This window comes from Nerophis lumbriciformis, linkage group LG31 (assembly GCF_033978685.3).
Source record: "Nerophis lumbriciformis linkage group LG31, RoL_Nlum_v2.1, whole genome shotgun sequence".
Classification (NCBI taxonomy): Eukaryota; Metazoa; Chordata; class Actinopteri; order Syngnathiformes; family Syngnathidae; genus Nerophis; species Nerophis lumbriciformis.
This window is the reverse complement of record NC_084578.2, coordinates 1,487,501-1,505,006: the sequence shown is the minus strand read 5'-3', so window position 1 is coordinate 1,505,006 and position 17,506 is coordinate 1,487,501. Positions and strand designations below refer to the sequence as shown.

The 17,506-nt window shown below is 41.9% G+C and overlaps 1 protein-coding gene across 1 annotated transcript in view; it reads right to left on the bottom strand.

The window, feature by feature from the left end:
• Positions 1 to 430: 430 nt before the first annotated feature.
• Positions 431 to 17,506, bottom strand: part of LOC133574284 (interleukin-1 receptor type 1-like) — a 28,746-nt gene continuing 11,670 nt past the window's right edge. Inside the window, exons 3-12 of the mRNA XM_061926402.1 lie at positions 12,387 to 12,639; positions 9,994 to 10,186; positions 9,760 to 9,931; positions 9,592 to 9,654; positions 6,946 to 7,093; positions 6,700 to 6,854; positions 6,486 to 6,629; positions 3,732 to 3,899; positions 3,428 to 3,657; positions 431 to 851 (exon numbers count right to left, since the gene is read on the bottom strand). Coding sequence (XP_061782386.1) covers positions 570 to 851; positions 3,428 to 3,657; positions 3,732 to 3,899; positions 6,486 to 6,629; positions 6,700 to 6,854; positions 6,946 to 7,093; positions 9,592 to 9,654; positions 9,760 to 9,931; positions 9,994 to 10,186; positions 12,387 to 12,639 — 1,808 coding nt within the window. The 3' untranslated portion in view covers positions 431 to 569. The remainder of the gene's footprint in view (positions 852 to 3,427; positions 3,658 to 3,731; positions 3,900 to 6,485; positions 6,630 to 6,699; positions 6,855 to 6,945; positions 7,094 to 9,591; positions 9,655 to 9,759; positions 9,932 to 9,993; positions 10,187 to 12,386; positions 12,640 to 17,506) is intronic.

Genomic DNA, 17,506 nt, shown 5'->3' with positions numbered 1-17,506 from the left:
TTACACCGTAGTATCTGTTATCATACGAAATAACATGTTTTTCAACATGGTGGAACGCCACCTTCCTTTGGGGGAAAGCAGGCAGCCAGTCTTGTAAAAGCAGTTGTGGGCAAGTCATAAAGTAGGACCATTCAGAGTGACATACACGTGTAGATAACATGAATTTCACAAAATCTAGGCTTTGTAAATCTGTCCAGGGTATGTCAAGTCCAGGCAGGTCCGCATAAGGAGCAGTCACACGGCTTGTTAATTTGATTGTTTTTAGGGACACTTACTTACACAACACCAAAAGTCCCTTACGTGGTCAGGAAGGAGTCAGATCGCGTATCATGAACTCAAAGACCTGAGATCATTTTGATCTGAATTCTCTGGTTCTCTGGCTACCCCGGAAGGGATACTTTCTTTTGGCTAACACTTCCTCTAGGTTTGCTGCAACACTTGAGGTTGTGGGGTTCGCTTGTCAATGAAAGTAAGCCTTAGTTCAACGGACCTCGCCGGCATTACCTTTGATCCATTGCACTCACCCGCGTCACCCTTCCACCATAAGGTGACGAGACCAGCGATATACGTCACACCTTCAGAAGGGCGGTCCTCTCGGGGGCGCCGCCCCTGGTGCTCCTCACTGGCATGTGGTAGCGCATCTCCTTCCAAAACCTGGAGGAAGGAGACAGCGAGGGCGATGTGTCCACTTTGTCCTGTGTGGTCGCACACGTCCTGGGGGTGAACTTCCTCCTGGTCCTCTGGTACTTCCACCAGCACACTGCACCCTGCTTCCTTCTCAGATGACGCAAAGACTCCGGGAAGAGAGCCAGCTGGGCCGGGCTCATCTCTTCCAGCTCGACCAGAATCACCTGAGAGAAGACGGAACCACGTCTGAAAACTAGAAGGACATTCAGCGGAAGACCAAACAGTCCTACATTGGATCCTAACCACAATGTACATCTTCCTACAGCTGTAGTAGTCATTTTTGATAAGGGCCATGATAGCCAAAGATTCGTTGTTTTCTTCTCTTGGGGATCAGCAGAATTCTTGGAGCACACGCTCCTTGTCCCTGAATCCAACCAAATAGCACAACCAAGTCATGCCCACAAGATGGTTTCCCGAGTAACATGGGGCAAAGAACTATGCAGCCCCACACTTCGTCCATTCATCCATCCACTTTCTACCGCTTGTCTCTAAAAGAAATATATCAACACGATGGGGACACTGTCCCTTGCTACAACCAATCTACCGACTAAATAACCAAACATAGACCGACTAAGTAACTAATCGATTGACAGACTGTCCCATCGACCAAAAACTAACCATGTGACAACAGACTGTCACACAGGTCAACAAGCTAACAAACTAACTAACCAATATACAAAAAGTACAAAAAGCATCAGTCCAACGGACTAACTGAACAACCAACCATCAAACCAACAGTAACTAACTAACCAACACTTAATTACCTGACCAAACTTAACAAAATGAATGAACAGCCACCCGACTGACCTACTAACTAAACAACCATTTAACCAGCTAACTGTTCAACAGACTGACCAACTAACTAACTGACTTAACGACAGATCAACCAGTCAACTAACTCATTAACTAACAGATAAACCAACAAACCAAACAAGCAAAAGACTACCTAACTATCCACAAAACTAAAAAACAAATTAAACCGACTGACAGACCAACTAACAAAATAACCAATGGACTGGCCAACTGTTTGACAGACTGACCAACCATCCAGACAAATACATGACCAACTGACTGATTAACCAACAAAATACCAAGTCAACTAAGTAACAGATCAACGAACTAAGCAAACAACCAACGGCAAATTAACTAAATAAAAAACTAACCAGCCGATCGACCAACAAACTAAATAATTAACGAACTGGCCAACTGTTCAACACACAAACCAACCCTCAACCCAACAAACCAACTGACTGAACGACAGATTAACCAGCTAAATACCCAGTCAACTAACTAACAGATCAACCAACTAACAAAAACTAGTAACAGACGACCTACTGTAACTGATCAATCAACTAAATAAATAATGAAACCTGTCTACTGATTGACTAACTAAATAACCAATGGACTGGCCAACTGTTTGACAGACTGACCAACCACCCTGCCAAATAACCAACTGACCGAACGACACATTAACCAACTAAATAGTCAACTAACAGATATATTGACCAACTAACCAACATACTCCCTAACTGACCAAACAACTCAATAAATAATTAACCAGCCGACTGACCACCTGACTAAATAATTAATGGACTTGCCAACTGTTGGACGGACTGACCAACCACCCTGCCAAATAAACTGAATGATAGATCAACCAACTAAATAACCAGTCAACTAACCAACAAACCAAACATAACAAGGTGTGGGAGGAGGTAACCAACAAGGTGCTGGAGGAGGTAACCAACAAGGTGTGGGAGGAGGTAACCAACTAGGTGTGGGAGGAGGTAACAAACAAAGTGTGGGAGGAGGTAACAAACAAGGTGTGGGAGGAGGTGACAAACAAGGTGTGGGAGGAGGTAACCAACAAGGTGTGGGAGGAGGTAACAAACAAGGTGCGGGAGGAGGTGACAAACAAGGTGTGGGAGGAGGTAACCAACAAGGTGTGGGAGGAGGTAACAAACAAGGTGCTGGAGGAGGTAACAAACAATGTGTGGGAGGAGGTAACAAACAAGGTGTTGGAGGAGGTAACCAACAAGGTGTGGGAGGAGGTAACCAACAAGGTGTGGGAGGAGGTAACCAACAAGGTGTGGGAGGAGGTAACAAACAAGGTGTGGGAGGAGGTAACAAATAAGGTGTAGGAGGAGGTAACAAACAAGGTGTGGGAGGAGGTAACAAATAAGGTGTAGGAGGAGGTAACAAACAAGGTGTGGGGGGAGGTAACCAACAAGTTGTGGGAGGAGGTAACAAACAAGGTGTGGGGGGAGGTAACAAACAAGGTGTGGGAGGAGGTGACAAACAAGGTGTGGGAGGAGGTAACAAGCAAGGTGTGGGAGGAGGTAACAAACAAGGTGTGGGAGGAGGTAACAAACAAGGTGTGGGAGGAGGTAACCAACAAGGTGTGGGGGGAGGTAACCAACAAGTTGTGGGAGGAGGTAACAAACAAGGTGTGGGAGGAGGTGACAAACAAGGTGTGGGAGGAGGTTACAAACAAGGTGTGGGAGGAAGTAACAAACAAGGTGTAGGAGGAGGTAACAAACAAGGTGTGGAAGGAGGTAACAAACAAGGTGTGGGAGGAGGTAACAAACAAGGTGTGGGATGAGGTAACAAATAAGGTGTAGGAGGAGGTAACAAACAAGGTGTGGGAGGAGGTAACCATTAAGGTGTGGGGGGACGTAACAAACAAGATGTGGGAGGAGGTAACAAACAAGGTGTGGGAGGAGGTAACCAAGAAGGTGCTGACCTTGAGCGTGTCCTCCAGCAGTGCTCTGTGCATGGCCGTCACACACTCGTGTTGACGCCGCCCGTCCAAGCAGACGCCCTCGCCAATGTTGTTGTTGTTGTTGTTGTTGTTGTTGTTGTTGTTGTTGTTGTTGCTGCTGCTGCTGCTGCTGCACGTGAAGGAGGAGGCGCTGTAGAGCAGCAGAAAGCGCCGGCTGGCCAGCATGTTGTCTTGCACTGAGTCCACCATGGCTGCAGACCGAGGAGCAGAACTCCAGCAGAAGAACTTTGGTGAAGACAATGTCCTCCGTGAGGGACACGCTTACCTTGCCCGGGCCGGCAGTCGCGTCCGGCTATGAAGAGTTTGTAACCGCAGGCTTTTTCCAGCACCTGAGGCAGGACGTGGAGGGCAAAGGCGCACACCTGGTCGCCGAAGCCCACCTCGCAGTTCAGCGGGTACGTGACGTAGGCATCGAACAGCTTCCCGTCGCAATCTGACATGAAAGGAAAATCATTCTAAACACGTTTTGTGTTCGTACTTTGTGCTATAGTGTTAGCTTCAGCGTCACATTAGCTGTAGTGTGCTAGTGTTAGCTTCAGCGTCACATTAGCTGTAGTGTGCTAGTGTTAGCTTCAGCGTCACATTAGCTGTAGTGTGCTAGTGTTAGCTTCAGCGTCACATTAGCTGTAGTGTGCTAGTGTTAGCTTCAGCTTGCTAGCGTCACATTAGCTGTAGTGTGCTAGTGTTAGCTTCAGCGTCACATTAGTTGTAGTGTGCTAGTGTTAGCTTCAGCTTGCTAGCGTCACATTAGCTGTAGTGTGCTAGTGTTAGCTTCAGCGTCACATTAGCTGTAGTGTGCTAGTGTTAGCTTCAGCTTGCTAGCGTCACATTAGCTGTAGTGTGCTAGTGTTAGCTTCAGCTTGCTAGCGTCACATTAGCTGTAGTGTGCTAGTGTTAGCTTCAGCTTGCTAGCGTCACATTAGCTGTAGTGTGTTAGTGTTAGCTTCAGCTTGCTAGCGTCACATTAGCTGTAGTGTGCTAGTGTTAGCTTCAGCGTCACATTAGCTGTAGTGTGCTAGTGTTAGCTTCAGCGTCACATTAGTTGTAGTGTGCTAGTGTTAGCTTCAGCGTCACATTAGTTGTAGTGTGCTAGTGTTAGCTTCAGCTTGCTAGCGTCACATTAGCTGTAGTGTGCTAGTGTTAGCTTCAGCGTCACATTAGCTGTAGTGTGCTAGTGTTAGCTTCAGCTTGCTAGCGTCACATTAGCTGTAGTGTGCTAGTGTTAGCTTCAGCGTCACATTAGCTGTAGTGTGCTAGTGTTAGCTTCAGCTTGCTAGCGTCACATTAGCTGTAGTGTGCTAGTGTTAGCTTCAGCTTGCTAGCGTCACATTAGCTGTAGTGTGCTAGTGTTAGCTTCAGCTTGCTAGCGTCACATTAGCTGTAGTGTGTTAGTGTTAGCTTCAGCTTGCTAGCGTCACATTAGCTGTAGTGTGCTAGTGTTAGCTTCAGCGTCACATTAGCTGTAGTGTGCTAGTGTTAGCTTCAGCGTCACATTAGTTGTAGTGTGCTAGTGTTAGCTTCAGCTTGCTAGCGTCACATTAGCTGTAGTGTGCTAGTGTTAGCTTCAGCGTCACATTAGCTGAAGTGTGCTAGTGTTAGCTTCAGCGTCACATTAGTTGTAGTGTGCTAGTGTTAGCTTCAGCTTGCTAGCGTCACATTAGCTGTAGTGTGCTAGTGTTAGCTTCAGCGTCACATTAGCTGTAGTGTGCTAGTGTTAGCTTCAGCGTCACATTAGCTGTAGTGTGCTAGTGTTAGCTTCAGCGTCACATTAGCTGTAGTGTGCTAGTGTTAGCTTCAGCGTCACATTAGCTGTAGTGTGCTAGTGTTAGCTTCAGCGTCACATTAGTTGTAGTGTGCTAGTGTTAGCTTCAGCTTGCTAGCGTCACATTAGCTGTAGTGTGCTAGTGTTAGCTTCAGCTTGCTAGCGTCACATTAGCTGTAGTGTGCTAGTGTTAGCTTCAGCGTCACATTAGTTGTAGTGTGCTAGTGTTAGCTTCAGCGTCACATTAGTTGTAGTGTGCTAGTGTTAGCTTCAGCGTCACGTTAGCTGTAGTGTGCTAGTGTTAGCTTCAGCGTCACATTAGCTGTAGTGTGCTAGTGTTAGCTTCAGCTTGCTAGCGTCACATTAGCTGTAGTGTGCTAGTGTTAGCTTCAGCGTCACATTAGCTGTAGTGTGCTAGTGTTAGCTTCAGCGTCACATTAGTTGTAGTGTGCTAGTGTTAGCTTCAGCTTGCTAGCGTCACATTAGCTGTAGTGTGCTAGTGTTAGCTTCAGCGTCACATTAGCTGTAGTGTGCTAGTGTTAGCTTCAGCGTCACATTAGTTGTAGTGTGCTAGTGTTAGCTTCAGCTTGCTAGCGTCACATTAGCTGTAGTGTGCTAGTGTTAGCTTCAGCGTCACATTAGCTGTAGTGTGCTAGTGTTAGCTTCAGCGTCACATTAGCTGTAGTGTGCTAGTGTTAGCTTCAGCGTCACATTAGCCGTAGTGTGCTAGTGTTAGCTTCAGCGTCACATTAGTTGTAGTGTGCTAGTGTTAGCTTCAGCTTGCTAGCGTCACATTAGCTGCAGTGTGCTAGTGTTAGCTTCAGCGTCACGTTAGCTGTAGTGTGCTAGTGTTAGCTTCAGCGTCACATTAGCTGTAGTGTGCTAGTGTTAGCTTCAGCGTCACATTAGTTGTAGTGTGCTAGTGTTAGCTTCAGCTTGCTAGCGTCACATTAGCTGTAGTGTGCTAGTGTTAGCTTCAGCGTCACATTAGTTGTAGTGTGCTAGTGTTAGCTTCAGCTTGCTAGCGTCACATTAGCTGTAGTGTGCTAGTGTTAGCTTCAGCTTGCTAGCGTCATATTAGCTGTAGTGCATTAGTGTTAGCAGCAGCTTGCTAGCGTCACAGTAGCTGTCGTGCGCTAGTGTTAGCTTAGCTGCACCAATGGCTGTGTTTACTTTAGCGCTGTTTTTCCACCCTACTTAAAACTGCGTAACCGCGTGAGTTAGCGTTAGCACTCAAGTCGCGCTGCGTCCTATTACCCTCATTTGCGTACAGGACAGGAAAGGACATCCGGAAGCAGAGCACAATGTCCACCTTGAAGAGGAAGTAGACGGCGACAGCGGCGACGAAGACTAGCGTGACGCCACTGAGAGCGCCGCCGATGTGGGCGATGACGGGCGGCTCTGGGAGACACAGGACAGGACTTGTCAAACACGAGACGGACCTGTCGGGACACGGCGCGTCCAGGCTCACCTTGCGGCCGCAGAGCAAAGTGTCCCTGAGGTATGCCCCGCCCACTTTGCGCTATACAGGTGTAATTGATGAAGAAGTCCTCCTCCTTCAGGTGCGCAATGGTCAGCAGTCGCTCCATCCAGACTCCTTTACTGGGATCGCCTTCAGTCCACACGCTAACCATCACACGCGAAACGTCAACGGTCCGGCCGACACGCAGCAAGACAGGCGGGCTGGACTGGTGTCCTGAAAGAGGCGGGAACTGACCGTACTGGCGAGGTGAAGACGGGGTCAGAAGCGTCGGTGTTGAAGACAAAATCGTCGTCGGCCAGCCAGAAAATGTCCACCATCGGATCTTGCGGGACTTTCCCAATGCACGGAACAAACACCTGACACGCACGCGTCAACCTGGAACCTGGACACAAACATATACTCAAATACACTAGTATATATACTGCATTATTGTGTACATTGTATACTATTTATACTCCATTATAATCTACAGTCCCAAGAGCTAGCTTCTGTAGCCGAGGATCGGACCGCCAAGTGCCCTGCCGTCGGCTGCCGCCCAGCTCACAATGCACCCGACCTCTATGGCCCCTGCTATGGGTGGTGAGCCCATTGGAGGGAGGACCCACGTTGCCTCTTCGGGCTGTGCCCGGCCGGGCCCCATGGGGGCAGGCCCGGCCACCAGGCGCTCGCCATTGTGCCCCACCTCCGGGCCTGGCTCCAGAGGGGGCCCCCGGTGATCCGCGTCCGGGCGAGGGAAATCTGGGTCCTTTATTTTTATTATTCGTCATGGAGGTCTTCGAGCTGCTCTGCTTTTTGCAGATGATGTGGTCCTGATGGCTTCATCTGGCCAGGATCTTCAGCTCTCGCTGGATCGGTTCGCAGCCGAGTGTGAAGCGACTGGGATGAGAATCAGCACCTCCAAGTCCGAGTCCATGGTTCTCGCCCGGAAAAGGGTGGAATGCCATCTTCGGGTTGGGGAGGAGACCCTGCCCCAAGTGGAGGAGTTCAAGTACCTCGGAGTCTTGTTCACGAGTGAGGGAAGAGTGGATCGTGAGATCGACAGGCGGATCGGTGCGGCATCTTCAGTAATGCGGACGCTGTATCGATCCGTTGTGGTGAAGAAGGAGCTGAGCCGGAAGGCAAAGCTCTCAATTTACCGGTCGATCTACGTTCCCATCCTCACCTATGGTCATGAGCTTTGGGTCATGACCGAAAGGACAAGATCACGGGTACAAGCGGCCGAAATGAGTTTCCTCCGCCGAGTGGCGGGGCTCTCCCTTAGAGATAGGGTGAGAAGCTCTGTCATCCGGGGGGAGCTCAAAGTAAAGCCGCTGCTCCTCCACATGGAGAGGAGCCAGATGAGGTGGTTCGGGCATCTGGTCAGGATGCCACCCGAACGCCTCCCTAGGAAGGTGTTTCGGGCACGTCCGACCGGTAGGAGGCCACGGGGAAGACCCAGGACACGCTGGGAAGACTATGTCTCCCGGCTGGCCTGGGAACGCCTCGGGATCCCCCGGGAGGAGCTGGACGAAGTGGCTGGGGAGAGGGAAGTCTGGGCTTCCCTGCTTAAGCTGCTGCCCCCGCGACCCGACCTCGGATAAGCGGAAGAAGATGGATGGATGGATGGATGGATGGATGTAGTCCTGCTGGTTTGTGAAGCAACTTCGATGAGAATCAGCACTTCCAAGTCCGAGTCCATGGTTCTTGCCCGGAAAAGGATGTAGTGCCATCTTGGGGTTGGGGAGAAGACCCTGCCCCAAGTGGAGGAGTTCAAGTACCTCTGAGTTTTGTTGACGAGTGAGGGAAGAGTGCAGCGTCTGCAGTGATGAGGACCCTGTATCGGCCCGTCGTGGTGAAAAAGGGGCTGAGCTGGAAGACAAAGCTCTCAATCGATCGATCTACGTCCCTACCCTCACCTATGGTCTTGAGCTTTGGGTTATGACCGAAAGGACAAGATCACAAAATGAGTTTCCTTCGCCGGGTGGCGGGTCTCTCCCTGAGAGGTAGGATGAGGAGCTCTGTCATCGGGGATCAAAGTAAAGCCGCTGCTCCTCCACATGGAGAGGAGCCAGATGAGGTGGTTCCGGCATCTGGTCAGGATGCCCCCTGAACACCTCGTGTTTAGGGCATGTCCGACCGGTAGTAGGCCACTGGGAAGACCCAGGACACGTTGGGGCTCGGTCCTGGCTGGCCGGGGAATGCCCTGGAGGAGCTGGACCAAGTGGCTGGGGAGGGGGAAGTCTGGGCTTTCCTGCTTAGGCTGCTGCCCCCGCGACCCCACCTTGGATAAGCGGAAGAAGATGGATGGATGGATGGATGCTGTATGGAGGTTTCTATCTGACTCATTAAAAATATGATTTAATGACTTCAAATTGATGAATCTGTTTCATTGTGAAATATAATCTTAAACCTGAAATAATATTAAACATTTAAATAGATAATAAATACACAAAATAAATGTAAATATTATGAAACTATATTATCGATTGCATACCTTCCATTTATTTTTGTATCATTCAAATATCAATTAGCGTAAATAGAAAATAATAATCCAAAACAGCTTTTTTTTTTTTTACCTCATTTTGAAAAACTACTGATTTTATGACGCCAATAAAGCTCATTAAATATAATATAGTAGAAAATTCACTCTTATTTTTTCCATTAATTTTATACATTAAAATCAAACCAATAAAAATGATCACCATAAGGTAAAATACGAATAAAAAGGTTATTGAAATTATTCCAAACATTTTGAAAAGTTGAACTCAACCAACAATAAATAATAATAACATTAATAATAATAATAATAATAATAATTTAAAAAAAGAATACATAATAATAATAATACAAAAAAAAGAAGAAGAATAATATAATACTAATAATGATCAAAGTGGTCCTCACCTATCGGTGCCTTGAAGATTTCATTGGCAGGTTTCAGGACTTGAGGCAGGAAGCAGTAATCCTCTGCAAACAAAAGAATGACGTCATCTCTCACGCCCTCTGGTGGCTGAGCGCAGGAGTGCAGCAAAGACATGTTGCTACTGAGATGAGGGCGCTGCTGTCCCTGACCTTGGACCCAGGCCTCGATGGTCTCAGACACAGACACTGTCGCCCCGCCCAGGTCAAAGGTCAGCGTGCAGGTGTAGAAGTCATTGTTTTGGGGGTCCACGTCCAGGATCTTCAGCCTGGCCTTGCTGCGGTAGACGTGTCCCGCCTCGCCGTCCTCCACCAGCTCGCAGCCCTGCGGGACAAACGCCATCAGCCTCTCGTCCCCTCCTGTTTCCGTGGCAACGCCTCACTCACTTTGCGCCAGCTGACGGAGTAGGGGACGCCGTAGCCGTCCAGTTTTTTCATGACGTCCTTGAGCGGACAGGACAGAGTGTCGGTCACGCCGACCGTCAGGACCTGGGGGGCTTTGCGGGGCCTCCAGCACTCGCCGTCCCCCTGACGCTCCACCAGCAGCTCCGTCGACAGTTTGTAGCAACCTGAGCCGCTTCTGTTGGGGCCGCATGGTCAAATGATCACATGGTCACATGATCGCATGGTCACATGATCACATGGTCACATGATCACATGGTCAAATGATCACATGGTCACATGATCGCATGGTCACATGATCACATGGTCACATGATCACATGGTCAAATGATCACATGGTCACATGATCACATGGTCAAATGATCGCATGGTCACATGATCACATGGTCAAATGATCACATTATCACATGGTCACATGATCACATGTCACATGATCACATGGTCACATGCTCACATGGTCAAATGATCACATGACCACATGTCACATGATCACATGGTCACATGATCACATGTCACTTGATCACATGGTCAAATGATCACATGATCACATGATCACATGATCGCATGGTCACATGATCACATGGTCACATGATCACATGGTCACATGATCACATGGTCAAATGATCACATGGTCACATGATCACATGGTCACATGATCACATGGTCAAATGATCACATGATCACATGTCACATGATCACATGGTCAAATGATCACATGGTCACATGATCACATGTCACTTGATCACATGGTCAAATGATCACATGATCGCATGGTCACATGATCGCATGGTCACATGCTCACATGGTCAAATGATCACATGACCACATGTCACATGATCACATGGTCACATGATCACATGGTCACATGATCGCATGGTCAAATGATCACATGATCACATGGTCACATGATCGCATGGTCACATGCTCACATGGTCAAATGATCACATGACCACATGTCACATGATCACATGGTCACATGATCACATGTCACTTGATCACATGGTCAAATGATCACATGATCACATGATCACATGATCGCATGGTCACATGATCACATGGTCACATGATCACATGGTCACATGATCACATGGTCAAATGATCACATGGTCACATGATCACATGGTCACATGATCACATGGTCAAATGATCACATGATCACATGTCACATGATCACATGGTCAAATGATCACATGGTCACATGATCACATGTCACTTGATCACATGGTCAAATGATCACATGATCGCATGGTCACATGATTGCATGGTCAAATGATCACATGGTCACATGATCGCATGGTCACATGATCACATGGTCACATGATCGCATGGTCACATGATCACGTGGTCAAATGATCACATGATCACATGGTCACATGATCACATGTCACTTGATCACATGGTCAAATGATCACATGGTCACATGATCACATGGTCACATGATCACATGACCACATGTCACATGATCACATGTCACTTGATCACATGGTCACATGATCGCATGGTCACATGATCACATGGTCAAATGATCACATGATCACATGGTCACATGATCACATGGTCAAATGATCACATGGTCACATGATCGCATGGTCACATGATCACATGGTCAAATGATCACATGATCACATGGTCACATGATCACATGGTCAAATGATCACATGGTCACATGATCGCATGGTCACATGATCACATCATCAAATGATCACATGATCACATGGTCACATGATCACATGTCACATGATCACATGGTCACATGATCGCATGGTCACATGATCGCATGGTCACATGGTCACATGATTGCATGATCACATGGTCACATGATCAGATGGTCACATGATCACATGATTGCATGGTCGCATGATTGCATGATCACATGATCAGATGGTCACATGGTCACATGATCACATGATCAGATGGTCACATGGTCACATGATCACATGATCAAATGGTCACATGGTCACTTTTTAGTGGAGTCCACTTTTATTTCCATTTATTCCCAGTTAGATGTTTTTTAATCAATTGACGTCACTGAAAAATATACCATTCAAATGTCCAATTATTTACTATCAATTAATTATAATTATTATTCATAATTGAAATTAATTAAATTTCATCCAATCACATGTAAGTTAATTACCCTGAAATACTTTGAATTCAAATTAATTCATAAAAATTGTTTACATCGTTTACCTGAAATTAATTTTCCTCAAAATGTTTGATTTAAAATGTCTTTAAAATTCAATTCAAGTGTTTATAATCTATTTATTTTAAAAACAATTCTGTAAAATTTGTATCAAATTTAGATGATTTTACTTGAAATGAATTACTCATGAAATAAATAAAGTTTTGATTCATTTCATCTTGAAATTCGGGCCTACCTGACCACACACTGGTACTGTCCGCTGTCCTCCAGCGTGACGTTGAGCAGCCACAAGGTTTCTCCCAGCACCACAACACCAGCGCTGACGTTGCCCAGCTCCTCGCCCGTCTCCAGGCGGCGCCAGCTGACCTCGTACGGCACGGCGGCGAAGTCGAAGACGTCGGGGGCTACCAGGGTGCAGTTGATCATGGCGGCGTCCCCCGGCACCGTGAAGACCTTCTCGAACTGCAGCTGGTAGTCGGTGCAGTTGTCTGCAGCGCATTATATATATATATATATATATATATATATATATACATACATACATACATACATACATATATATTTATATATATATATATACACATACAGGTGTATATATATATATATATATATATATATATATATATATATGTATGTGTGGGAAAAAAATCACAAGACTATTTCATCTCTACAGGCCTGTTTCATGAGGGGGGGGTACCCTCAATCGTCAGGAGATTTTAATGGGAGCATTCGCATACCATGGTTTATATAGGGCACAGAGTGGGTGGGTACAGGCTGGCCTAGGGGCGTGGTGATTGGCTCATGTGTTACCTAGGAGGTGTTTCCGTCTATGGCGGCATGTTGTTACAATTTCGCTGCGCTTGTTGAGGGATGACAGGTCTGGACGGTAAATAATAAACAGTTTCTCTTTCAAGCATAGGTTGCATCTTTTATTACCACTATTGTAAGGTGTGCTGGATGCAAGAATTTGCCATGTTATTGAATATTCAACATTATTGTCTTTGAGGTCCCAAATGTGTTTGCTGAGTTCTGTGGTATTTCGCAGGTTTTTGTTCCTGAAAGAAGCCTTGTGATTGTTCCATCTGGTTTTGAATTCTCCCTCGGTTAATCCTACATATGTGTCGGATGTGTTAATGTCCTTGCGTATTACCTTAGATTGGTAGACAACTGATGTTTGTAAGCACCTCCCATTGAGGGGGCAATCATATATATATATATATATATATATATATATATATACACATATACATACATACATATATATATACACAGTACATGGGGCGGTATAGCTCGGTTGGTAAAGTGGCTGTGCCAGCAATTTCAGGGTTCCAGTTTTGATCCCCACTTCCGTCATCCTAGTCACTGCCGTCGTGTCCTTGGGCAAGACACTTTACCCACCTGCTCCCAGTGCCACCCACACTGCTTTAAAAATGTAACTTAGATATTGGGTTTCACTATGTAAAGCGCTTTGAGTCACTAGAGAAAAGCGCTATATAAATATAATTCACTTCACTTCACTTCACATATATACAAATATATATCCATATAATATATATACATATAGGTATATATATATATTTATATATACACATATATATATACGTATATATACATACATGTATATACACATACATACATGTGTATATATACATATAATATATATATATATATATGTATATATACATATATATGTACATATATCTATATATATACATATATACTGTATATATATGTCTTAATAAGGTTATCCAAAAAATAGTGCTCGATACCGTAGTAGAGCGCAATATATGTATGTGTGGGGGAAAATCACAAGACTACTTCATCTCTACAAGCCTGTTTCATGAGGGGTTCCCTCAATCATCAGGAGATTTTTTTATTATTTTTTTTAATTTTTTATTTTAAATCTCCTGATGATTGAGGGAACCCCTCATGAAACAGGCTTGTAGAGATGAAGTAGTCTTGTGATTTTTTCCCACACATACATATATATACTGTATATATGTATATGTATACATGTATATGTATAAATATATATATACACATATAAACATATATATGTATATATATACATACAGTATGTATATATACATATATATGTATACATACAAATATATATAAGAATATATATATATATATATATATATATATATATATATATATATACATAAATATATAGTTTTACTTTTTTTAAAATTCATTTATAAACATAAACATTAACTTAAAAAAGGAACTGATCAACAAAAAACATATCAATTATTGAACTTGAAATAAATAAAATATAAATAACATTTACAGAAAAGAAAACGTAAATTAAAAAAATAAACACATTATATATATATATATATATATATATATATATATATATATATATATATATATATATATATATATATATATATATATATATATATATATATATATAAATATATATATATATATATATTTTTTTTTTTTAAATGTTTGTTTAGTCAAACATTTTCTTTTTTGTAAATGTTATTTATTTCAAGTTCAATAATTGATATGTTTTTGTTGATCGGTTCCTTTTTTCAAATGAATGAACATTTTCTGGGAGGTTAAACATTTCCTTCTTTTTTTTTTTTTTCACAGAATTTTTCGGATCAATACTTTTCATCCCACTTGTCCAAGATTGCAACAGGTTGGAAAATAAAGTCGGACATTGCACTCTGGCAGGTCCACAGGCAGGGAGGACAGATAACAGACGGATAATATTAATAACAGAGAATTATATTAACAATAATATGAGTCATGTTAATAATAGATAATTAGTCACAATCAGCACAAACTGACTTGTTAAAGTTCAACGCTTCGTTTTGTTGTGGTTGTTTTTTTCTAGTTGAACGCTCTTTTATTTTTTTTATTTTTTTTGTGGTTGAACGTTACCATTTTTTTTTTAAACGTTTCGTTATTTATTAATATTACTTAGTTTTTTAAACATGTACTTTTTTAATGCATTTGTTTTTAATGTTATGTTAAATTGTCCCTTTTTAAATAAAATTCAAGTTAAATGTTTCCCTTTTTTATTTTTATATATATATATATATATATATATATATATATATATATATATATATGTATGTGTGGGGAAAAAAAATCACAAGACTATTTCATCTCTACAGGCCTGTTTCATGAGGGGGGGTTCCTTCAATCATCAGGAGAAAAATCTGAGGGGGGGGTTCCTTCAATCATCAGGAGAAAAATCTCCTGATGATTGAGGGAACCCCCTCATGAAACAGGCCTGTAGAGATGAAATAGTCTTGTGATTTTTTTTCCCCACACATACATATATTGCGCTCTACTACGGTATCGAGCACTATTTTTTGGATAACCTTATTAAGACATATATATATATATATATATATATATATATATATATATATATATATATATATATATATATATACACACACATATATATATATAATTTTATTTTTATTTTTTTAAAGTTGAACGGTTGCTTTTTTAAGTAAATATTAATTGTTCTTTGGTTTTGTTAGTGGTTTATTTAATTTCAGTTGAATGTTTCCTTTTTCATAAATTGTACTCATTTCCTTCCATCCATCCATTTTCTACCGCTTGTCCCTTTTGGGGTCACGGGGGGGGGGGTGCTATTTATTTTTTAATATTAAGTTTGTAAGTTTTCTCATTTTTATTTTAGAATTTATTTTAAAGAATTATGAAGTTGAACAGGTTGCTTTTCTAAAGTGAATGTTATTTTTATTACTTATTTTATTACTTTATTTTCAGTTTCACTTTTTTAAACAAATTGTAATTATTTATTTTCATTTTTAAGTTGAACGTTTCCTATTTTACATATATATGTAAATATGTGTATATATTTATATATATACATACATATACATATATATATACATATATATATACATATACATATATATATATATATATATATATATATATATATATATATATATATATATATATATATATATATATATATATATATATATATATATATATATGTATATTACAGATATTATTGGCCAATAAATGCGTTAAAATGTAATATCGGAAATTATCGGTATCGTTTTTTTAATTATCGGTATCGGGTTTTTTTTTTTGTTTTGTTTTTTTTTTTTGTTTTTTTTATTAAATCAATATAAAAAACAAAAGATACACTTACAATTAGTGCACCAACCCAAAAAACCTCCCTCCCCCATTTTCACTCATTCGTATAAAAGGGTTGTTTCTTTCTGTTATTAATATTGTGGTTCCTACATTATATATCAATATATATCAATACAGTCTGCAAGCACACATGATGCTGCTCCACTAATAGTACTAACCTTTAACACTTCATTTTACTCATTTTCATTAATTACTAGTTTCTATGTAACTGTTTTTATATTGTTTTACTTTCTTTTTTATTCAAGAAAATGTTTTTAATTTATTTATCTTATTTTATTTTATTTTTATTTTTTTTAAAGTACCTTATCTTCACCATACCTGGTTGTCCAAATTAGGCATAATAATGCGTTGATTCCACGACTGTATATATCGGTTGATATCGGTATCGGTAATTAAAGAGTTGGACAAAATCGGAATATCAGACATCGGCAAAAAGCCATTATCGGACATCCCTAGTATATATATATATATACACACACACACACACACACACACACACACACACACACACACACACACACACACACACACACACACACAATCTATTTATATCTGCACCTTATGGCTCTTTTATCCTGCACTACAATGAGTTAATGCAACGAAATGTTGTTCTTATATATATATATATATATATATATATATATATATATATATATATATATATATATATATATATATATATATATATATATATATATATATATATATATATATATATATATATATATATATATATATATATATATATATATATATATATGTCTTAATAAGGTTATCCAAAAAATAGTGCTCGATACCGTAGTAGAGCGCAATATATGTATGTGTGGGAAAAAAAATCACAAGACTATTTCATCTCTACAGGCCTGTTTCATGAGGGGGGGTACCCTCAATCATCAGGAGATTTTAATGGGAGCATTCACATACCATGGTTTATATAGGGCACAGAGTGGGTGGGTACAGGCTGGCGTAGGGGCGTGGTGATTGGCTCATGTGTTACCTAGGAGGTGTTTCCGTCTGTGGCGGCATGCTGTTACAATTTCGCTGCGCTTGTTGAGGGATGACAGGTCTGGACGGTAAATAATAAACAGTTTCTCTTTCAAGCATAGGTTGCATCTTTTATTACCACTATTGTAAGGTGTGCTGGATGCAAGAATTTGCCATGTTATTGAATATTCAACATTATTGTCT